The sequence below is a fragment of the Podarcis filfolensis genome (genome assembly GCF_964270895.1).
Source record: "Podarcis filfolensis genome assembly, chromosome: 4".
In the NCBI taxonomy this organism is placed as follows: Eukaryota; Metazoa; Chordata; class Lepidosauria; order Squamata; family Lacertidae; genus Podarcis; species Podarcis filfolensis.
The window spans coordinates 85,166,756-85,191,177 of NC_139607.1; the positions used below are offsets into that span (position 1 = coordinate 85,166,756).

At 43.6% G+C, this 24,422-nt stretch overlaps 1 protein-coding gene and 1 long non-coding RNA gene across 2 annotated transcripts; one reads left to right on the forward strand and one right to left on the reverse strand.

Moving 5' to 3' along the window:
- Positions 1 to 980: 980 nt before the first annotated feature.
- Positions 981 to 23,767, forward strand: ANGPTL5 (angiopoietin like 5). Its single transcript, XM_083610031.1, has 8 exons — positions 981 to 1,543; positions 4,499 to 4,646; positions 6,378 to 6,481; positions 7,235 to 7,328; positions 8,030 to 8,130; positions 18,503 to 18,623; positions 20,237 to 20,422; positions 22,008 to 23,767. The coding sequence occupies exons 1-8, from the start codon at positions 1,445 to 1,447 to the stop codon at positions 22,316 to 22,318; spliced, it is 1,164 nt and encodes a 387-aa protein (XP_083466157.1). The 5' UTR covers positions 981 to 1,444; the 3' UTR covers positions 22,319 to 23,767.
- Positions 1,652 to 4,539, reverse strand: LOC310760976. The gene is made up of 3 exons (XR_014547143.1): positions 3,672 to 4,539; positions 3,005 to 3,579; positions 1,652 to 2,285 (listed from the first exon to the last, which is right to left on the reverse strand). It is a non-coding gene; the product is annotated as an uncharacterized lncRNA (long non-coding RNA).
- Positions 23,768 to 24,422: the final 655 nt, after the last annotated feature.

Below are 24,422 nucleotides of genomic sequence, written 5' to 3' on the forward strand. Positions count from 1 at the left end.
CCTCGTTTTTATATTTATAGTACTATTTATACTATATATTTATAGTCCTTCTAGTACTCCAGGGCAGCTTACCTGTGTGTTGGACTAGATGACCCTCCGGGGTCGCTTGCAACTCTACAATTCTGTGATTCTATGTGAAAAACTGCAAGGTACAGTAAGGCAAAAACCTGCCTAAACAAAAAGGGGCAGTTGTTTGCTGAGATTCCTGCCTTGGAGGGGTTTGGGCTTGTGGTCCCTTCAATTCTATTATTCTATTATCCCTGCTCATTTAATCCCAACAGCAACCCTGTTAGGTGGTTCCATGTGAGTTCCAAGGAGGAGTGGGGATTTGAACCCTGGTCTTTCCCAGGTCTTAGTTTAAGACTAACCACTATGATACACTGGCTCTCAGGTGTGACTGTGGGTGGGCAAGATGTCCCCACCCTCACTGAGCCTCTGATATACAGAAGTGCTCCGCTAAGGCAGCCTTCATCAGCCTGGAGCCCTCCAGAAGTTTTAGACTACAACTCCCATCAGCCCCTGCCAGCATGAGTGCTGGTGCTGTCTGATGGGCGCTGCAGTCCCAAGACATCTGGAGGGTGTCAGTTGGTGAAGGCTGCCCTGAGGTACCATGGACCTAAGCCATTTCTTATTGAGGTCAGTGGCGTTTTTTGTTCCTGTGAGTTAGTGCAAGCTGATCTGTATATTATTTCCAGATGGTCAGAGTCTGAAATCAGTAGTTAGGATTTTGTGCTCTTTTCTCCCCTAGAACAGGGATTGGTAGCTGGCATCCTGTGGGCTGAATTTTCCCTGGCAGCCTTCTCTTTCTCTCTACACTTCTTGAAACAGCATGGAGAAAGGGAAAGAGGAAAACCTGAGCATGTGCGAGGATGGAACGTAGAGAAGGTAGAGGGGAGGAAGATCCATAGCATTTCAGATAGTGTGAAGAAGAGATGAAGAGAGGAATGGTGGAGGGGGAGGGTGGGCTTTCTGGCAAGCCATTTTGGGGGTGGGGTGGGGGTCTCCAGAAACCCCTTCAATGTGGTCTGCTCCAGGTGGCTAGATGCTATGGCCTGGGCAAAGATCTGATGACACTGGCAAGCCATATAAAAAAGGAGCCCTGCATTTCGTCCTGCAGAACATTGGCACTAATCCAACCCTCCCAGAACAGTTATTTTCAGATCTTAATTAAGTACTGTAGCAACTGCTTTATGTCAGCAATATTTGCTTTTAGGATCAAATGATTTTATGCTTTACAATTGCTTGGGGGATTAAAGCAGACATGGGTTACATAAAATTTTGTGTAAGTTTTCTGAAGTCCGGGCATAAAAGGGTTGGCTTTCAGGCTAATGTTTATGCTGTACACATTCCTGAATTCTTAACTCAAGACTTCATCAGTTAGTGGACAGTCTTTTCCAAGGCAGTTTGAAATTCTTTGAAACCTTTTCCTTTCTTCAACTCAGAGATGATCCATCTCAGTGCATCCTCACTGATCTTCCTAAATATCATATTTTTCATTGGGGCTGATACTGTGTTTGGTAATGCCAAGCCATGTTCTGCAATGGTAAGGTTTGCAATGTATTGCCTTGATAAGATTAAGGAAATCCTGCTTTCAACATGTTTTTGCTTCGGAGGGCTATTGTTTGTCTGTAGAGTGCAGTTGTATTTCTATTGAAAAGACCCTGCTGAAACTATATTAATGCAACTAACATAGTAAATGCAGTTGCTTGCCTAGATGAAAAGATAGACTGAAGATCCCCACTAAAGTTACTGAGAGTTTTTTCATTAACATCTGTGAAGGCATGGCTTTTTATCAGGTCATTAATAAAAGTAGAACTTGGAGGCATACCTCTTCACAAATAGTAAATGGCCTTTGCAATTTTTGGATCGTCTTCTAAACACACATACACTACTGTAAATACAAAATAACATCTTTTGTTTTTATTTTACTTGTGTCATGGGGCATTCTGATCCTTTATTGCAATACACCTAGAGGTTCTCAATGGGTTTGTGTAGAAAGTTTTGAAAAACATTTTTAAGGGAGGATTACATTTCAGTGTTATAATGTTTCTGGCCGTGTGTGTGTGTGTGTGTGTGTGTGTGTGTAAAACCCTAAAGCTCTAGGTTACTTAACCAACATCTGGTTATGTTATTGCTATTTTGTCAAGGGTCAGTTTGTAATTGATGCTAAAATCTTATACCCACTTATCTGGGAGTAAGCCCCATTTCACTTAATGTGAGGTACTTCTGAGTATACATGTATAATAGGATTGCATGTAAGGCAATTTCTTGAGCTTCATTCTCACCTCAGTTCTCTTTTTTTTAATAATAATTTTTATTGGTTTACAACAAAAACAAAAACACATATTAATTTCACATCGAATTTTTCACAAATTCTTCTTTTTCTGGACTTCCTTCAGCTTTTCCGTAAATCATCCATAGTCATTATTTAAATTACGCATTCCTTAGATTTATATTGACATTATTTATATCTTTCTTTCTTATTCCCTTTAGACAATACTTCTTAATTTTTCACAGTGCTTCTTTAAATCCCTCTAGCGTTATCTGTCCCTCACTTATATTTTCCAGATATTCCACAAATTTCCCCCAGTCCTCGATGAACTTTTGGTCTCTTAAATATCTAATCTTCCCTGTCAATTTATCCAACTCCACATAGTCTAACAGCTTCATTCTCCAGTCTTCCACTGTTGGTATTTCCTGTTGTTTCCATTTTTGGGTCAGTAACACTCTTGCAGCTGTCACTGCATATTGAAAAAATTTACAGTCCTTTCTTTTTATCTCATTTCCTAGTATTCCTAACAGAAAGACCTCTGGTTTCTTTATGAATGTATATTTTAAAATCTTCTTCAGTTCATTATATATCTTTTCCCAGAAGTCTTTCACTTTCTTACATTCCCACCACATATGGTAAAAAGAACCTTCTTTATCTTTACATTTCCAACACTTATTGCATGTCTTATACATTTTCGCTAGTTTTACCTGTGTTATATACCATCTGTAAAACATCAGTTCTCTAATTACTTAACACTGTTTGAAATCTGCATAGTTGGCTGCTTACAGTTCTTTGCCCTTAGTAATTGCTTTATTCTTATGATGTTGCTCCTGCCAGAAGGGGAAGATACTGTGGGAAAGAGCTGTAGCTCAGTTTGTTCATACCTTGTATACAAAAGGTCTCAAAAGGTCCCTGTCACCTCTAGGTAGCACTGAGGGGAAAAACAAGCCTGAAATTCTGGAGAGCTGCTGTTAGTCACTGTGTAGACCATGGGTAGGCAAACTAAGGCCCGGGGGCCGGATCTGGCTCAATCGCCTTCTAAATCCAGCCCACTGACGGTCTGGGAATCAGCCTGTTTTTACATGAGTAGAATGTGTGCTTTTATTTAAAATGCATTTCTGGGTTATTTGTGGGGCATAAGAATTCACTCTTTTTTTTCCCCTTTCCAAAATATAGTCTGGCCCCCCACAAGGTCTGAGGGACTGTGGACCGGCCCCCTGCTGAAAAAGTTTGCTGACCCCTGGTGTAGACAATACTAAGCTATGTAGAACAATGGGCTAACTCAGTACAAGGCAACTTTATAGGTTCTCTATGTTTCTGTGTCTATAAAAAAAAGTCAGACAAACATGCTTACTACATATGTTTATTCACAAGTAAGTCCCACTATGTTCAATGGAGCTTACTCCCTAGAGTGTTTAGGATTGTGGCCTTAAAGCAATAAATAAGTATATTTTGTTGGGGCTGTAGGAGAGCCGCAAAGAATACAGTCCAATCAAAACTATGAGCTGTTCTAACAGAATATTTCTTTATATGGGGAAGGAGAGGAATTTGAAGGAAATATTTGGAAAGCCAATGGCATTTTCTTCATTGCTTCAGGAAGTTCAACAGTTCAATATTTCCATTTTTAAAACCTCTCTCTTAACTTCTTATTTTTATACTAAAATGGGAGCATTAAAACATCAGCATTTAATTTGTAAACTGGAAGGTACTGGCCATACAGCCCTGTGCCCTGTGCTTTTAAGCTCTGTACCCTTAATTCAACATCTGAGGGTTGGTTGTGGTTTTTCTCATCATTCAGTGAGGAGGAAAAAGCCCCCTTTTTTACTTCGTCAAGGGGCACTGTATTATGCCTTGTACTCTGTGGCTGGGTTACATATTCCTGGAAATCACCTGGATCATACTGGGTAATACCCAATTATATAACTTCTGCAGAGATTTGCTGGCTCTTTTCTAAGCTGATCACATATTAAATAAGCATAAATGTGACAGTACTTTAGTCAGTATATATCACCCTGAATTTGGCTTGGTAATACTGGCAGCCAGTGCAGCTTTTTGGCTCCATGTGCTCCTCTACGCTGCCCCACTTAACAGCCTAGATTTCACATCTTCTGAACCATCTTATTCTGAGATGAAAATGTTTGCCGTCTTTTTAAATTACTGATAATCAACAGCCTGTTTTATCTACATTCTGTACAGATCTTTTCCCCCTTCTGTTTGGTATGTCAGGGTACTTTGGCCACAACCACTGTGGAAGAGGCAGCCAGTCCAGGAACAAAAAATAAATCTTCAGAAAATCCACAGGAGAAGAAAAAATGCCACGTGCCCTGTGATTTTCAAGCTAAAGTGTTAAGAGAAGAAAAACATTACATGTGTAGTATGTACTTTTGTATTTTAGAAACTCTTTCCTTTCATTCACTGTTGCAAGCTAACGGGATATTGCTAAAATTATACGATATTGAACTTATTTGTATTTTGCTTACAGTATGTTAAGTTTATTTATTAAAAATAAATATACTACTTACCTATTTTCACTATATTAAGAAATTTACATAAATGCAATTTAAATGCAACAATACTCAGCAAAGCTTCCTAAAAAGTAGATAAAAATAAGATAAAAATACATCATAAGTGTGAATCACAATTAAAACTGAGCAGAGTGCAAAACTAAAAATTTAAAACTAAGGGTCTGAGTCCAGGGAAACTGTGAACATACACATTTTAAAGCATTGGTTAAAGATCATTACTATCTCCACCTCATGAGTGGAAGGCATTTCAGAGGGTGGGTGCTACACTGAGAATGCCTATTTCCATGTTGTTGCTAAGCGGCAATCCACTGGTTATGGATCTTTGAAATTCTTAACCAGGCGTAGGCAAACTCAGCCCTCCAGATGTTTTGGGACTATAACTCCCAACATCCCTGACCACTGGTTCCGTTAGCTACGGATGATGGGAGTTGTAGTCCCAAAACATCTGGAGGGCCGAGTTTGCCTATGCCTCTTCTTAACAATTGCCTCGGTCCATACTTGGACTGCTAGGTATCCTGAGTCAAAGTTGTTTAGGATTTAATATCAGTAGCAAAACCCAGAACTTGATTTTGTTGTCAATAGGCAGCTAGTGCAGATCATTCACTCAACACGAGTGTAATATATCTAAAGCTTGGTGGGGTTGGATGAGCACAGGGTGAAACAGTTCTAAACCTAGTAGGCTGAACCTTTCCACATTCGTAATATAAATACTTCATTTCCTGCTGCAACTCTGGTTTGTTTCAGGAATTTTCTGCATCTACAAATGCAGACATTAATGTTAAGTGGTATGAACATGCAAAACTTGCCTTATTCCTGTTGTTGATCCACCCAGCTCAGTCTTGTCTGCTTTGACTGGCATTAGTTCTTCAGGTTATCCTGACAGATGACTTTCTTAGCCCTGCTTATTGCAATCCTTTGAACTGGAGATACGAGGGACTGAGGTATCATCGTCTTGATGTGCCACCCCCAGCACCTTAAGACACTAAGCAATTTGATTCAAATCCACAAATCATCCAAATCCCACTTTTTACAAAGAAGCCGATTTAGGGCCTAACTGTGTGTGACGCTAACGAAGTGCTGAGTAATCACGTTGGCTTAGAAAACAAAGAAACAAACATGGAGAAGCAGAGATTGTTTCCAACTTCACAATGTGCAAGGAGAGGTGGTTTGAGGTTTCTTTCCCCAGCTGTGATCTCAGTAAATGTCCTCATACCACCATTATCATTAGAAAGAGGAAAGTTCCCACTGATGTGAATGGGAGTTCCAACCTACTGTCAATTACTATGGCAGCGAGTTTGAGGAAGTCCACAGCTGGGGAAGGAAGGTTTAAACCTGCCCCAGCACTGCAGTGCTGATTGCTGTTTGTCCCCTGTGCCTGGCATTTAATTAAAAAGAAACCAACAACCTGATTGCTAATCACACAGATAGTTAGCATCACAATTGTTGGCATCACATGTAGTCTGGTTTTTACCCTGGTTGAAATATTACCACACAACGCTAATTGCTGAAGAAAGCTCTGTTATGGGTCATTGCATTATTTCCGTAACTTTTTAAATGACTGACGGTCTGTTTGCTTAAAGGGAACTTGCAGAATTCTCTAGTTGAATATGCAAGAAGTACCAAGAAGATGATACGGAACATGATGGATGATCACCAGTCTTCTCTCGATTATCTTTCCGATCAGGTATCAGTTATTATTTGCAGAATGCATTTCTTTCTGTACAGGACTAATTCCACTGAATGATCTTAATTCAGCTGAACTAAATGTCAAAATCCAGTTTACAAACACAGCAAGCGCATTTCATAAAAACAGTTTGTCTTGCAACAGGAAGTATTTGGTTACTGTTTTCTGCATTGGAAAGAAACTACTGATTTCTTACAGTGCCACAAACACCATTTTGGGTAGATATGAGGGAGCCATTAAGGTCAGAAAATATATTGTTAGCTTTTTATGTAGGACCCTCCTCAGATTTATTCTGTATCAGTCAGTGAATAGGTGGGAAATGGCAGCTGTATTCTTAAAAATATGAATTATAAACCGTGTGTATGAGCTAGCCAAAGTTAAGCATTCTTCAGTCATATTGATTTTACTAGGAGATACTTAGGCTATTGTCTTCAGCTTAATTTCTTAACTCCTGCTGAGCTCAGTGTTACTTCCTTCTGAGAAGTTTTTCTTAGGATTGCTCTACATAAAACATGCTTAATCGACCAAAATCAATGGGGTGCACCACCAGATGTATATTCAGTATATTCAGTATATTTACTCAGAATTAACCCCCATTTAGTAATTTTTCTTGGGATTGTAGAAGTACCTAATTTGGGCTGAATTACATCCCATGTTAATGTTTGTTTCAAGGTTATGAATAAAAGAAAAGAGGCAATGCTGGGCTCCCCTGAACATTAAGAATGGTTTAAGGTTTTTCTTGTGATCACACAGGTCAATGAACTGATGAGTCGGGTTATGATTTTAAACACAGAACTATCTAGAAAACCAATTGATGTATTTCCTCATCGAGCTGTTCAGTCTCACGGTAAATACTTTTTGCTTCCTGACTTTTCCCATTTCTCTTCTTGCTCCGTATCTCCTCCTGGTACGGCAGTGGTACAAATAAGAAAGATTGGGGGTGGGGGAGTGGTTTGCCATTACTGATTTTGCAAAAACAAAAGTGTTTATTGATCATTTCATTGTTGTATTCTTTTTGTAAGTTGCTTTGAGAGTTTTTTTTAATAAACTATATAAATTTTATGAAATAATAGCAATAATAATAATTAATCAGAAGTAATAAATTATTTTTCTTTGCCATCCATCTGATTGGATATGAAAGGGAAAGACAGAAGTCGCTCCTTGTATTCAAATACATGCCAATGTGGACTACTCAAGTCTAATGCAAATGGGAAAATGCAGATTAACAGCTACATTATGCTCAAATGTGGGTAAACTAATTCTTTGGAATGGTACAATAATCTATGGGTAAAAAGACATGTTGCACTGCAGTCAGGTGCAACTAATGTGTGTATGTGTGTGCATGCTTAACCTTTACCTACCAGTCACTTTGCCTAGAAGCCTGCGTTCCATGTTCTTGTTTATATTCACATGGGTCCGAAACCTTGGCAAAGAGTCAAAGCCAGGGGGAGGCAGTTCAGGGGGAAAGTGACTGTCAGAGAAAATATTAACTCTGTTTCCTTTTTACAAAGTTGAACCTGAACTTCCTCTGGTAATGTTGTCTGCCAGGTTTGGATTGCAGCGATATTAAAGATACCATTGGCTCTGTTACAAAAACTCCAAGCGGTCTCTACATAATCCATCCAGAAGGATCAAGTTATCCCTTTGAGGTAATACAGATTTTTCATTTTTACTGTTTGCTTAGATTGTTGTTTTCCCCCTCTTCTTATGGCTGCATTAAAGCAGTCCCTGTCGCTTTAGCAGTAGTTTTAACACTTTCCAAGCCGCCGCCAACTGCCAATATTTTAAATCTGATATGGGGGGTCAGTTTGTTCAACTGGAAGTACTGTAACTTAGAGGAGAGGAAACATAGTCACTGAAATGTACTGACTGTAGCATGAAACATTGGAAAGCAGATGAGTACAATGCAGCTGATTCACTATTTTTCATAGGCATTTCAAGTACTCTTTTTTTCCAAACTAAAAACTAGCAGGTGTGGTTCAACTCCCATAGGAAAGAATAGCAATGTTGGCACTAAGTATAATAATTTTTATAGCATGCCAGCAGTCCTCGAAGTCTTAGGCAATCCTCTTGCTTGTAATTTTTCCCAGCTAGCAAACACCCTAAGAGACTCCGGCTCTTGGGAAGCTTAGATGGCTGTACCATTTGAGCATCATTTAGCCTGGGCGAAGGGAGAACTGCCGCTTTCCTACAGATGAAATGCTTACCTTGTGAGACTGACAGCTCATTAGCTATGCCAACTTGTTTTTCTTTGAGCAGTATTCCAAGGGCTCAGAGCTATCACTAGCAGTAGGTGGAAGAACAGATATAGGGGTCCCAGGAATACCTAGGAGTAGCACACAACTACCCCAAGGAGCAGTCTTTGACTTCCTCTGACGTTCACTAACTGACTTATACTGAATCATTCGCCCATGTAGTTTAGTCCTGAGTGACAACCCAGTTGGTATTGGTTCTGCAGGGTTTCAGACAGGAGTCTTTCCAAGTCCTTCCTGGAGATGTGCAGGATTGAACTTTTGCATGCAAAGCAGGTGTTCTGCCACAGAACTCCAGCCTTTTACTGTATGACCCTATCTCATTTGCCCACACAAATATAGGGGAAGACTAGGTCTGCTTATGGGAGCAAGAAATGCATTGTGTAAACTAGTCTCTTCGAAATTGAGGGGGCTTAATTATTTAACTGTGTTTGATATCAGCTTGCTGATCTTTCACTGAATTGCAGAATAACAGTAAATGAAATACTAGTGATGCTTGTAAGAAAATGCTGAATTCATTTACAAATACGAACAAGACAGAACACCCATTTGTCACAGCGCAAAGCTCTGTCTCTCCTTTTGTGTAGTCGACAAGAAAAATCATAAATACCAGTGTGACATATTTTTTTATATGGCACTTTAACAGTAAAGATAAAGTGGCTGCCAAGGCTGCGTTCACACCCCCAGGATGGATAAACATGTCAGTTTCGGTTTCTCATTTTTCCATTCTTAAATTTGCTTCTCCACATTTACACATCAGTTTTTTGACCCCCCCCAAAAAAAAGTTCTCATGGAAATTCACCAGCATTTTAGTGTGGATTTCTGCTGATATGCACATTTTTGTCTGCAGCTTTGCCTAATACACACATTTTTGCAAAGCAATTTCCCTTAATATGTGTTTTTGTATTTTGTTTTCACTTATATATGCATTTATATGCACATATGAATTTTTGTACAGATTACTTGGCAGGAGAGCTGCATTGCAAAATTCTAAGAAGTGTAGATTTTGAAAGATAGCCGTGTTTCACTTCTCATAGCGTTTTGGAAAGTGCGAATTAACAGAATCGAATTTCTCCTCAACCCCTATGGGAGAGAGAAAAAAGGGTTTAACATGGAGCTTTGCTTCTTAGCTGCACTATGATTTTGAAAACCAAGAATGCAGTCACAGCAGTGCACAGAATACTGTTCCAGAGATCTGAACTGACCTGCCAAACAAACACTCCCTCTTGGGATCAGTCTTGGGATTGTTGCTTTTGCCAGATCAGCCTTGTGTGACTAATAAAGACTTAAGAAAATGTGCTTTCGATTGTGCACTCCAGATCTTTAATCAGAGGACTGTGTAGTGAGAACACAAGGAATAAAAGGTGGGCAAGTGTTTACAGGCTAAAGGAGTACCTGCAGAGTTACAACTATTATTCAGAACTCACAATTAACTGAACTTTTAAAAGGCCTCTTTACAGAAACTCTAGCTAACTTCTCATTGGTATAAACCTGGCACTATAAAGGACAGGTTGGAAAGAAAGTCCTGCCACAAGAACGGAGGTGGTCTCTTTCCCATGGCCATTGTAGTGGCAATGTCACAATCGGGTATGGAAGGTTCTGTCAATTCTGGTTCTCTCAGTTTCTCATTTTTCCAATCTTAAATCCAGATTTTTAGTGTGAATTTCTCCTAACATTTATATTCAGTTTTGACTAATGTACACATTTTTGCAAGCAATGTATTTTAGTATGTTATTTTCAGTGATATACTATTATTTATTGAATTTATATACCGCCTTATACCCGGAGGTCTCAGGGTGGTTTACGGAATAAAATCAAAATATAAAACCACAAAATACATAATCAAAATAAAAGCAACAACCTAATAACCCCCCCTAAATTCATTTTAAAAGAGTATAGGATGTCAATCAAATGCACACTATAGTTAAAATATCCATATACTGTATTTTTCGCTCTATAAGATGCACCCGACCATAAGACGCACCTAGTTTTAGAGGAGGAGAACAAGAAAAAAAATATTCTCTCCCTCTCTGCGCAGCGCTTCTCCAGCAAAGTGGGAGGAGAAACGGTAGGGGCTCCGTTTCTCTTCCCGCTTCGCTGAAGGGTGCTGCGCAGCTCTCCCTCTCTGCGCAGTGCCTCTCCAGCAAAGCGGGAGGAGAAACAGAAGGGGCTGTTCTGGCTTCTGGGATAGCTGTGCTGCCTGCATTCACTCCATAAGACGCACACACATTTCCCCTTACTTTTTAGGAGGGAAAAAGTGTGTCTTATAGAGTGAAAAATGCGGTATAATTTTTGTTCACATTGCTTGGCTGAATTGCAAAATTTGGATAAGTGCAAATTTTGAATGATAGCTGTGTTTTGATTCACATATTATTTCAGAAAGTGCAAATTTGGTGGATTTCGGTTTAAATGCATACTGAATCAAATTTCTCCTCCATCCCTAGTCACAACCAATCTAAAGCTTTTTGAAGCAGATAATAAGATAGTCCTCTAGGAGCTTTTGGGGGCGGGCAGAGTTCTTCTCTCACAACTGCATCATAGGGCAAATTATGGTGCCCTGATGTTGGTGATGTTGCCATTGTGGGTGTCCTGGAAGCAAGCAAGGTGGGGAGAAGCGGGGAGCTCACCCCTACACCGCTTGCTTTGCCACCTAGGCTGTAGTCAGGACATGCTGAGTGAGAGACAGGTTGTCAAACCAGTCTTACTCCCTCCCAACTTTGTAGGCGTGTTGCACTCAAGAAGCAAAAGTGGACAGAGCGACAAATGTAAATTTTACTTTGGTACAGTAGACTAGTTTTACACACATCTCTCTATCTTCCATCCAGGAAAGCAAGAGGCAGTATTAGACTACAAGGACACATTACAGCCAGGAAAAACATTCAAGGAGGGTGTGAACAGAGATGATAAAGGGCATGGCCTGGGAAGAGCGGGTGTGGATAAAGAGAGGGTTTAGTCTAAGAGGAGTCCCACATCTGGCCCCCAGGCTTGGTTCCTTACCCCCGATTCAGTCTAACATTGTGGACTGAAAAGAAAATGCTTAACATTGACAGTATCATTCCCATGGTGTTTTGTTTTTTAAAATCCTTACTCCAATTTTGTGCTTGCAGGAGTTAAATATATAAATCATGAAATAGTTTAGCATGCACTGGAGAATACTTTTGAAATAACTAAGATAATTAACTTCCATATTTCCTTTTTTTAAAAAAATAAAAACCTTTCCAGTGTTTAGGAATGACTGCCAATGTCTACAGAAGTTGAAGTCATCAAATAAGTAAAAATGTTTGCTTATGACACTGGCCAGAGATCAAGAACTAATGGAAAAACATGGTTATAGGATGTGTAGTAACTAAGGAGGAGGTTAAAACTGAAAATAAAATTAGGATTTTGAATTTCGGAGAGGGCCAGATGAAGGCACTTCAGAACAGAGAAGGGAGAGGTGCAGAAAAGTCTGACGGCTCACTCTTGAATAGAAGTTAAATTGCAAAAAAGGAAAAGCAGTTGCCTGCTAGAGGCCATTCACATGGAAAACACATCTAATTCAATTGGAAACAGCATACACAAATGGGTGCCACATGTATGTCCCTCATTTCTGGTTGGTCTAGTTATCAGGACTGTGCACCTTTGCAAAAGCTGATATCCACCCACGAAGCTGTTTGGGAGAGGGCTGGATTTGGTCCAAACATCTCTCTCTTTCTCTTTCTCTCACACACTGTTAAAATACCCTTGCTCCGTTTATATATAACTATAGCAATGTTATTGAAAGAGGACATCTGAAAAAGAAAATAAAGAAATTAGCTTTGAAATCTATACACTCATTGACTAATAATTTGACTCTAAGCCCCAGGTATGCATGTCAAAGGTGCAATCCCTGCAAGCTTCAGAAAAGCTATTTTCTTTCATACATATACATATACATATACATATACATATACATATACATATATGTCAGGGAACTGTCATCTGAGACTAAGGAGGTGAAAGGGCTCATGGAGGGTGAGAGAGACCACTCAGCGGAGGAGGGGACCAGCAGGGGGAGAAGTGGAGTTCCAAGGGAAAGTGAGTCGGAGGGAGGGCTCAGAGACACTTCAAGCGAGAACAGTGGGGAGGTTTCAGGACCTCCCGTAGGGACACCCACTCCTCGGCGGAAACTGTCACGCCGAGAGTCCAGAAGACGCGTTTCCGTTAAGGAGCTTTTATGCTGGAAGAAGTTCCGTAAACGCCCACTGTCCGATTCAACGAGCGATTGATGGAGCCATGCTTAAGGAGCTCCATCACAGACAGAGGTTTGGGGACTTAGCCAAACTCTGAGGGATCAGGATTTTACGCACAAGCAGCTCACCATCCCATCACAGCAATCGGACAGTCCCTGAAAGCAGCTTGTGCAGAGAGGCATCATGAGCAACCCAGCCGGAGCCGGAGGAGCAGCAGGAGCTGGAGAAAGTCCAAGTCTGGAAGAAAGGTACAGAGTGTTGGAACTCCAGCTAGCAATGCAAACGGCGAGGCTAGAAGAAAGGAGGGCGCAGGATGCAGAAAAGGCAAAAGGCGCTACACTAGCAAGAAAGATGCCAGGAATGGTGCAGAAGTTTGGGGGGGACCCCAGGAACTACCAAGCCTTTAGGACAGAGATGCAGTATGCTCTCGAACTGCAGTTTAACGACTTTCCCGATGAGGCATCGCGAGTGGCGTTTGTGATTGGCCATCTCGAAGGGGGGGCGAGAGACTGGGTGAGGCCCCTGATGGCAGGGAATAGTGACATGCTGAAGGACGCGAGGAAGTTTTTTCGCGCCATGGATTTGATGTTTTCCAGCGAGATTGAACGGGGACTGGTGCGCAGGCAATTGATGGCTTGCAAACAGGGGAGCCGATCGGTTCGTGAGTACTGGACTGAGTTTACAATGTTGATACATAAATTGGGGTGGGACTTATCGGCGGAACCCATTCAAATGCTCTTTGAAGAGGGGCTTTCTTCGGCGGTGAAAGACGAACTTTCCCGGGCGCCCAGGGCGGAGTCTATGGACCAGCTGACCAAATCAGCGCTGACCATTGGAGCGCGCCAGGAGGCAAGAGCCTTGGAGAAGCGGGAGGGGAAAGGAGAGCGTTGGAGGGATTTCCGCATTCCAGAGATTCCAGAACCAAGTTTCCCGCCCGGAGAGCCGATGGAAGTTGGAACAGCGCGCGCGCGCGCAGTTTCAAATCCCAGTGAAGGGAGGAAGAAGGAGGGAAAGAGCGCCAAGAAATGTTATCTCTGCCAGCAGCCAGGTCACTTTGCCAGAGTCTGCCCGCAAAGAAAGGAATGGCAAGGGATGGCGGGAGCTGTTGGGGGGAAGGAGGAGGAAGTCCAGGAGCCAGTAAAAGCCAACGCCTGTCTGCCACTGTCAGGGCACTGCAGACAGGCCAAGGAGCAGTAAAAGTGCCCACTCCGGAACCTCCAAGACCAGCCCTAGTAATAGAGGTGTTGCTAGAGCTGGCAAACGGATACCCACTAAAGACCAAAGCGCTGTTGGACTCAGGCAGCTCCTGTAATTTTATGAGCAAGGAGTTTGCAGCTGAACACCAGATACAGACACTCCCTTTAAGCAACCCCCTGCAGGTCACCACGATCGATGGGAGGGAGCTGTTGGGGGGAGAAGTTAGCCTACAGACCGTCCCAATGGTTATGAGGGTGGCAAGGCACACCGAAAGGATAGCGTTCAATGTAGCCACCCTGGGAGGGGCGCCAGTCATTTTGGGAATAGGCTGGCTAGCGTTGCATGACCCGCTAGTGGGCTGGCATCAGAGAGTGGTCTCCTTTGGGTCAGCACATTGCCTGGAACACTGCAAAGAGGGAAAGGTGCCAGAAGGGGCAAAAGCCTCCCTAGCAGGGACGGAAGTGGCGGACAAAGGGAAGGTGCCCAAACAATACGCTGACCTGAGCAAGGTCTTCAGCGAAAGGGAAGCAGATAAACTACCACCGCATAGAGACTTTGACTGCCAAATTAACCTGGTCCCTGGGGCCCAGCTCCCCGTGGGCAAGCTGTACGCCATGTCAGACAGGGAAATGCAGGAGTTGAGGGAGTTTATTGACAAAAACCTGAAGAGAGGTTTCATCAGAGAGTCCAGAGTGGTGGGGGGCAGCCCAGTGTTTTTTGTGGACAAAAAAAACACGGATAAACCGAGATTGGTCGTGGACTACCGGCGGCTGAATGCCGTGTCAGAACCAGTGACTTTCCCCATGCCCAGGATTGATGACATTTTGACCAGGGTGAGGAAGGGAAAGATATTCACGAAACTGGACCTGAGAGGAGCGTACAACCTGATACGAATAAAGAAGGGGGATGAATGGAAGACAACGATGTTCACCCCCCTAGGGGCTTTCGAATATCTTGTTATGCCCTTTGGATTACAAGCAGGCTCCGCCTGTTTTCAATCGCTCATGAACCATGTACTGGGACCTTTGCTCTACAAGAATTGCGTGGCCTTCCTCGATGACGTGCTGATATATTCAGAGAATGAGGAGCAGCATGTAAAGGATGTCAGGGAAGTGCTGAGCCAGCTGCAAGCAAACCAGTTGTGGGTGAAATTGGAGAAGTGTCAGTTCCACACCAAGGAGGTGGAATTCCTGGGGTACCGCCTATCAGACAAGGGATTAGCCATGGATCCAGGCAAGGTCCAGGCGGTGCTGGAATGGAAGACACCGAAAACGAAAAAAGATGTGCAAAGGTTCTTAGGGTTTGGGAACTTTTACCGTAAATTCATCAAGAACTTTGCCCACTTAACGGCTCCCATCACGGACTGTCTAAGCAGCAAGAAGAAATTCGTTTGGACGGCGGAGGCGGAGCACGCTTTTGAGGAATTGAAAAAGGCATTCGCTTCGGAAGAACAGCTCCTGCATGTGGATTTACAAAAACCCATGAGAGTGGAAACTGATGCCTCAGACCGGGCGGTGGGGGCGGTGCTGCTTCAGCCAGGGAGCAATGAGTCGGAATGGAGACCGTGTGCCTTCTTTTCGCGTAAGCTGAACAAATCCGAGAGGAACTACACGGTATATGACCGAGAACTACTCGCCATTCACGAAGCGTTCCGGAGATGGAGACACTTACTAATTGGCGCACAGCATAAGGTGCAAGTGTGTACGGACCACAAGAATTTGGAGTATTGGAGAACGGCACGAGTGCTCAACCAACGACAAGTGAGATGGGCCCAGGAGTTCTCCAAATTCCATTTTGAAATCTGCTATGTGCCAGGTCCAGAAAACATCAGAGCGGACGCTCTCTCTCGCAAACCTGAATATTTGGAGGGGGAGGGAGCGCCAGAAGAGAGACATATTATCCCAGAGGACCACTGGGTGTGTGGTGCGGCCTGGGTGGGGCAAAGAGAACTGGTAGAGGGAACGGTAAATGATGAGTACGCCCAGGAGAAGCTCAGAGGTTTAAGGAGAGAGGGAGAAGACCCCGGAGGTTTTGAAGAAAGAAACGGGGCATTGTATTACAAAGGGGCGCTATATATACCCGAAGGGGAATTGAGGGGGAGAGTACTCAAACAGCTGCACGACAATCCCACAGCGGGGCATTTTGGGCAACACAAGACCATGTGGTTGGTGACCAGGGAGTTTTGGTGGCCCAAGGTGAGGGAGGATGTACGGGAGTATGTGAGAAGGTGTGACCAATGCCAGAGAGCCAAAGGAGAAAGGCGGGCACCAGCGGGGTTATTAGAACCGTTACCCACACCAGAACGACCGTGGGAGGCGGTGTCGATAGATTTTATGACTGATCTGCCCAAATCCCAGGGGAAAACCGCCATACTAGTCGTAGTAGACCAGTTAACTAAGATGGGTCACTTTGTAGCTTGCTCACATGCAGTCACGGCGGAAGAGACAGCGAAATTGTTTGTAGAACATATTTTTAGGCTGCATGGCGCCCCCTTGAGGGTGGTTTCCGACAGAGGGAAACAGTTCACGTCCAGATTCTGGAGGAAGCTTATGAGCTTGTTGCACGTAGAGGTCAACTTTTCGACTGCCAGGCACCCTGAGACCAATGGGCAGGCGGAGAGGGCAAACGGTATCCTTCAACAATACCTGAGGTGTTATGTCAATGACAGAGAAAACGATTGGGTCGAAAAGTTGGCACTAGCGGAATTTGCTTACAATAATGCAGAGAATGTGTCCACCGGGATGAGCCCCTTTTTGGCTAATTATGGGTGCCACCCCAGGGCGTTTCCAGGGGAAGGAGGAGAGAGATGGAGTGTTCCGGCCGCTGAACTTTTTGTAGAAGAAATGGAAGCGATCCATCGTCAACTCCAACACAACTTAGAAAGGGCCAAAGAAGAATATAAGAGGCAGGCAGACAAGAGCAGAAGGGAAGGTGAAACAATTAGGGTGGGGAGTCGGGTCTGGGTATCCACCCAAGGATTGCCGTTCAAGGGGGGTTGCAAGAAATTGAGACCCAAAAGATTGGGACCATTTGAGGTCATCCAACAGGTCAACCCAGTGGCTTTCAGACTCCGGTTACCGAACCACATGAAACTGCACCCAGTATTCCACAGGTCATTACTGTCACCATACAGGGGGGAAGGTGTAGGGGTATCCACACGGGGGCCAGCCATAGAAGAAAGGGAAAGCCGTAACTATGTGGCGGAAATCATCGACTCCAGGTGGAAGGGTAATCAGGTGGAGTATTTGGTCGCGTGGGAAGGGGAACCGGAGTCGGAAAACACCTGGGTGAAGGCAGAGGAGGTCCATGACGAGGTCTTGATCGAAACGTTCCACCAAAGGTTCCCCAGGAAACCTCAGCCAGTAGCGAGGTTCCGGAGGGAGTACTTTGGCACCACCGACGATGAGGAGGAACTGGAGGGATTCAGGGAATCGGAGTTGGAAGGAGGTACAGACTCCGAGGAGGAGGAGTACTTGGAAACCGGAAACAGCAAAAGGTGGAGGGAAGTGTTCGAAACTTCGGAAGATGAGGGAGGTTCCTTCAGGGGTTTTGCTCCCTCGCCTCCCGCAGAGGAGGGGAGGGAAGGGGGTGAAGGGGGCCCTGGAGGGGAGGTGGATGTCAGGGAACTGTCATCTGAGACTAAGGAGGTGAAAGGGCTCATGGAGGGTGAGAGAGACCACTCAGCGGAGGAGGGGACCAGCAGGGGGAGAAGTGGAGTTCCAAGGGAAAGTGAGTCGGAGGGAGGGCTCAGAGACACTTCAAGCGAGAACAGTGGGGAGGTTTCAGGACCTCCCGTAGGGACACCCACTCCTCGGCGGAAACTGTCACGCCGAGAGTCCAGAAGACGCGTTTCCGTTAAGGAGCTTTTATGCTGGAAGAAGTTCCGTAAACGCCCACTGTCCGATTCAACGAGCGATTGATGGAGCCATGCTTAAGGAGCTCCATCACAGACAGAGGTTTGGGGACTTAGCCAAACTCTGAGGGATCAGGATTTTACGCACAAGCAGCTCACCATCCCATCACAATATACATATACATATACATACACATACACATACATACATACATATAAATAAATACATGTGTGTGTGTGTGTGTGTGTGTGTCCTGTGTTGATAACATTGCTGCACCTAGCTTGAACAAATTGTTTCCAAGAATTTTTCCAAGACCTCTTTAAAGGGAAGGGAAAATGAGAAGAATTAGTGAACTCACTGTGAAAAACTGAAAGCCAATCTTTGTAGAAATCCACATTGTGTACAAATGTTAGTGTTTGCTTAATTTGGCCGGGTGTGTGTGTGTGGTGGGAATTTGCCAGCTTCTTTACAAAAAGATTTCACCACCATCATCTATATACGTTTCAGGTATTGTGTGAGATGGATTTTCGAGGAGGGGGATGGACAGTGATCCAGAAGAGAACTGAGGGGCTCGTTGAATTTCAGAGGACATGGTCTGACTATTTGATTGGATTTGGTGACCTTGAAGGTAGCAATTTGTTATTTGTTAGGACTTTTTTCTGGTACTCCAGCCCAGCTAAAGGTAAAGGTACCCCTGCCTGTACGGGCCAGTCGTGTCCGACTCTAGGGTTGTGCGCCCATCTCACTTAAGAGGCCGGGGGCCAGCGCTGTCCGGAGACACTTCCAGGTCACGTGGCCAGCGTGACAAAGCTGCTCTGGCGAGCCAGCACCAGCGCAGCACATGGAAACGACGTTTACCTTCCCGCTATAAAGCGGTACCTATTTATCTACTTGCACTTAGGGGTGCTTTCGAACTGCTAGGTGGGCAGGAGCTGGGACCGAAAGACGGGAGCTCACCCCGCCGCGGGAATTCGAACCACCGACCATGCGATCGGCAAGCCCTAGGCGCTGAGGTTTTACCCACAGCGCCACCCGTGTCCTCCAGCCCAGCTAGGGACATACAAATTTGGTGTGTCCATGTTTGTTTTTGTTATTATATTTATATCCCTCCCTTTCCTCCAAGGAGCTCAAGGTGACACACATGGTTGCCCCCTTCCCATTTTATCCTTTCAACAACCATGTGAGGTAGATTCTTCTTATTGGGTCGGCCAGGGGCATGGACGAACAACAAGAACGTTTCCAACCTGTCCCTCCCATCAGCGTGCAGCTCTAGGGAGTTCCGACAGCCTTCCCCGACGATTTACTCACGTCTTGGAGACATTGAGCACACATCCAGAGTCCAGCAGAGATAAAACACAGTCAGAGCTAGGCTGGGGTTGTGAACATGAAGCTCCTTTATTAAGCATAAGGCAGAACCAAAGAAAACATGTCTCCTCTCTCTGATCTTCCTCGGAGAGAAGTCAGAAATGAAAGCAACAACAAACGGAAACAGAGTACAGTAAACATCCACTCCCGTGATTCCAACAGTCGGTGCTGGAATGCATAACACAGACATATCATGAACCAATCCTACACAATATCTGCACAGTGAGAGGAACAGAAACCCAACACGTCTGAGAGTTAATAAGAGTGGAGGTCCTGAGCTGTATACCTGTGGGAAATGGGGTATGATTTATAATGGGCGGGAGCCAGGGCTCCGACAGGAACGCCTGTCATATCACCTGGAAAATCCTCCCCCCCCCCAAGCTGCTTGGAAACTCAATGGATCCATTGGCCTCCAAGAGCAGAGCATAATAATGGAACCATATCAAGCACAATACACTGATATTTCCCACTGCATGTACTGAGCATTTCCCACTTCCGGGGTGACTGAGGGAGCAGATTGTTGTTCAGCTGAACCTATACGTGAAGTCTCAGATCATTGTTTTGTTATGGTAGAAGAACTAAATAGATCAGATTGATTATGCAGCTAGTTTAATTCTATCAATATTATAATTGTTTTTTAACGATTGTTTTAATAATAGTTTTTTCTGTGTTTTTAACGGTTCTCCTTTTTATCTTTAAGCTGCCTTGTGTGTGTGTGTCAGAGGAAAAAGCTGGGGTATAAATCAATAATTAAACATAGCTTCCTTTAACTGGTTCAGGATTAATAGCAAACAGATTGAAGGTGTGTGTGTGTGGGGGGGAGGGATAAATCTTCACTTCTGTTCTTTTAGAGTTTTATTTTAATTCTGTTTACAGGGGAATTTTGGCTCGGCCTCCGAAATATTTTCCACATAGCAAACCAGAAAACAGCCAGCTTCATGCTTTATGTGGGCTTGGAGGCTGAAGATGACACGTATGCATACGCATCGTATGACAGTTTTTGGTTAGAGGATGAAGCGTGCTCTTTTAAAATACATTTAGGACGTTACTCTGGAAATGCCGGTAAGACTCAGATGGGAGCAGCAGTCTAGCTTTAAAATGATAGGCTCTGCAAATGTGAAAATAGGGTGGCAAGTCAACAAATATAGACAATAAACTATAGAGCATCTGCCAGGAGCTCCTGTGTCTTGGCTGGAGCAAGTATCATGACTTCAGAAGCACATTTTCCAAGCTCTGAGATCACCAACGTTGTCATGGCCAAGGTACTCAGCTCCCATATTACACGTTATGGCTGCTTATGTGAACTGCCTTGGGAACCTTTTGCTGAGAGATGGTGTGTAAATCTGTAAAGGGAGTAATTTAATCGACACTGGAGACACTGGAAGGGATTGCATGAGAACCTCCCCACAGTTTACTGTATGTCTTTCTAGGAATGTAAGACTACATGTGTATATACACAATTGTGAGCATCCATAATGTAGGACAGCCTTTGCCAACCTGACGTTATCCAGATGTTTTGGACTACAGCTTTCATCATTCCTGCTGATCATTGGCCACGTGGCTGGGGCTGATGGGAGTTAGCATTTATAGGGTGCCAGGTTGTGGAAGTATAGGCCAAGAATTTTGGGGCAAGCTGTGTTGCAAGCAGTTGCTAAAACTAGGATTCAGCCACCATTACTAATCCCTTGTTTGTTTCTTAGAGGAAAAGATAACTGAGATTTTACTGATAGCACGGAGCTAGATGGTAAGGCAATGTATTAGACCAGCTATTTCAGAATAATCTAAGTCAAAACCTTACACACAGTTTGGTTAATAGGCAGAATGATTTCAAGGCAAGTGAAGAGTTTGCTTAAAGTCATCATTACAGACTTCACTGATGATGTTTTTTGGCCAGTCTAGAAGCCATAGGTGTTGCTGGAAGACTAGAGCAAACAAGACGAGGCAGTCAAAGTCAAGCTGTGTATATTTTGATACTTAGCCACAGAAAGCCAGCTCATACTACAAGGGTAGTGTATGAATTCTGGAAGAAGTTCTTGCTTAGACTGTGGGAGTCCTCCAGTGGAAGAGTATTAGGTAGATGTTTCATAGGCATGAAGAGCTTTTCGGTGACATCACACATACTTTGCTCACAGCAGAAGTAAAAGTCAGTGTTAGATAATTTAACAGGCCACAGAAAAGAAAGTTGCCCTATAAATCTGCTTCCAGATATTGCTGCTAGGAGCAATTCATGAATGAAGCACTTCCTATTGTGTCTATTTAAGTGTAATATAGATTATCAGAGACTGTTTCCCATCCTCTGGTTGAATCTGTGACGTGTGGAAGAAGTGCAGGAGAATGACAATTTATGTAAGAGCATAACTCAAGATCATCATAAGAGTGTTCTGGACTGGGCCAGTGGCCCATCTAGTCCAGCATCCTGCTCTCACAGTGGCCAAGATGCCTAGGGGAAGCCCACAAGCAGGACCTGGGCGCAACAGCACTCTGCCCACCTGCAGTTTCCAGCAATTGGTATTCAGAAGCATTACTGCCTTCATGGTTACTAGCTAGTAAGTATGTAGGGCCCAAGTTAGTCAGGACCTGCACTGTTAAATGCTTAATTCAGATGTGTTTAATTACTTTCCCCTATTTTTTTGTTCCTATAATTTAGGTGATGCATTTCGGGGATACAGAAAACAAGACAACCAGAACACGTTACCTTTTAGTACATTTGATATGGACAATGATGGCTGCAATCCAGCCTGCTCTCTCCAGGAGCAGCCCGTGAAGAGCTGCAGTAACTTTAGTGAGAAAACAGGCTGGTGGTTCAGCCAGTGCGGCCTTGCAAATCTCAATGGTGTTCACCGGGTCACAAGGAGGATGCTGGCAACAGGGATTCGGTGGGAAACCTGGACAGTGAATGACAAACCAGTCAAAATTAGATCGGTTTCAATGAAAATCAGAAGAACATATTTCAAATAACGGAACAATGCCTGACTTTCTGAAATTAGGCTGTCTGGTAGCTCATTTCAGACTGTAGCACGCAAAGTTTTAGTTTAGCAGTCCATTTCAAGAAATGTTAGAGGCATTTTGCACACCTTACTTTGCAACAGCACTTTCCAGCACAACATAATTATAATCCCACTACGTTGTAGCTTCATTTCTAATATTTTCACTAAATACCTGGATGCCATTATTGGCTTAATCACGATGCCTTAAGCATCGATCTCTACAATTCCAGCTTGGTCGGCGTTGCCAATTGAGCCGTCTTTATCTTTAAAATGAGTCAACATAACTTAACATCTGGGATGTCATCCTAAGGGAAAAAGTTTGGAAGAAAGGGGGAGGCAGCAGGAGAGCATCTGCTTTGCATGCAGAAGGTCCCCTGTTCAATCCTTGCCATCTCAGGTGGGACTGGAAAAGCTTCTCTGCCTGAAACCCTGGAGAGCTACTGCCAGGAGGTTTAGACAATACTGAATGGCATGGACCAGTGCCCTGACTGGGTTATAATGCAGCTTCCTGTGTTCTTGGTATATCCAAACCTGACTGCTTGCATTTGGGGATCTGATTTGGAAGGGAATCTTATCCACTGAAGAGTGATATGTGCCTGTTTTCCTCAGGCAGTGAGGCAACAGAGAGAATGAGGTGTGAGTTGGGAAGAAGCCGTTTTTCTTCTGAGATGGCATATCAGGTACATGCATATTTATTCACAGAAAAGAAATCTGTTTGCTGGTACCACACTTGTTTTACCATTGTGCCAGGTAGACTCAGATAATAGGAAATGTGCTTTAATTGGCCCCTTTGGGGCTAATTTCAGCCCCGGGAAAGGAAACCAATAAGGCTATTTCTCTCTTCTGGAAAGAAAATAAAAAGGAATCACTTAAGGGGTAGTGGAGGGTATTTTTTTTATTGCGCATCATAAAATTTCCTTCGCCAAGATTTCTGAAGCACTTACTTTTCAAATATATACGGCTAAAATGGGCACACTTTTTCTGAGTATACAGAACATGAATATTATTTCATTGTTTAAAATGCCCAGGTACTCGCTTATATCCATAAAATTATGTCTCTTATCTTCCAAAAGGTACCACCAATTTGTTTAGGATTTTTGCCCCCGAGATATATGAATAAAACAGATGTGGTTCTTTTTTAATAAATCATTGAAGTTAGGAGCAATGATAGGGTTCATACACAGTGCTAAGCCACCACGCTGTTATTTTATATAATTATGCAAAATGATAGGGCTTGCTTTTCACATCATTATTTTCTGAAGTATAAAACAACTTGCTGTGGTTTGATTGAATGTTTCCCAGCAGGAAGGAATATTAACATTGTTCCCAATGTCTTTCTTTAAAAAAATAAATGGTTTTTTGTGTTTGAAACTTCTGTTTTGTGGAAATCTTAACAACAACAATAAAGTAATATAGCATATGTTCCTGTTTCTTCTCTTCCCCCACTCTCTGGGCAGTGTTGAGTCACATAACCCACATTTGAGCAAAAATTTGTGGGGAAATTTCTCTGTGAGTATGGGGTGTTAACAGAGGGGTGGTACCTTTGGTGGGGAACACATTGTGCTCCTTCAGGGGTAGCTTGTCCACCCTTGGTCCCCACCCTGCACTCAGCTCTCACCTGTGGCTCTTAGAAGCTGTCAGCATGAGACAGTGGACACACCCTCTGAAATGGCTTTGGCTGGCCGGCTAAACCAGGTGAGGGTAGCAGATGGGTCTCAAACCCTCCATGAGTTAGGGACTTCCCCTGCATGCAAAGACAGGTGAATTGAGCGGACAAGACCAGCAGTCGCTCCAATGGTCAAGAAGGCAGTTTCTGCACATTCTGTAGAGAGAAATGAGGGGCAGGTGGCGCTCATCAACCTGGGAAGGTATCCCATCTAGGAGAAGGAAAACTCTGATGCTCAACCTCTGCTGCCTTGTGGGATATATCTTCTGGAGAAGAAAAGGCTATGGGGTAAATATGTACCCTCTGCCTTGCTGGACATCTTTGGGAGAAAAAAAGGCTAAGGAGTAAACCCTACACAATTCCAGAGTGCATTCCCTCACAGTTGGATGGCGCCATGTATGCCTCCTTC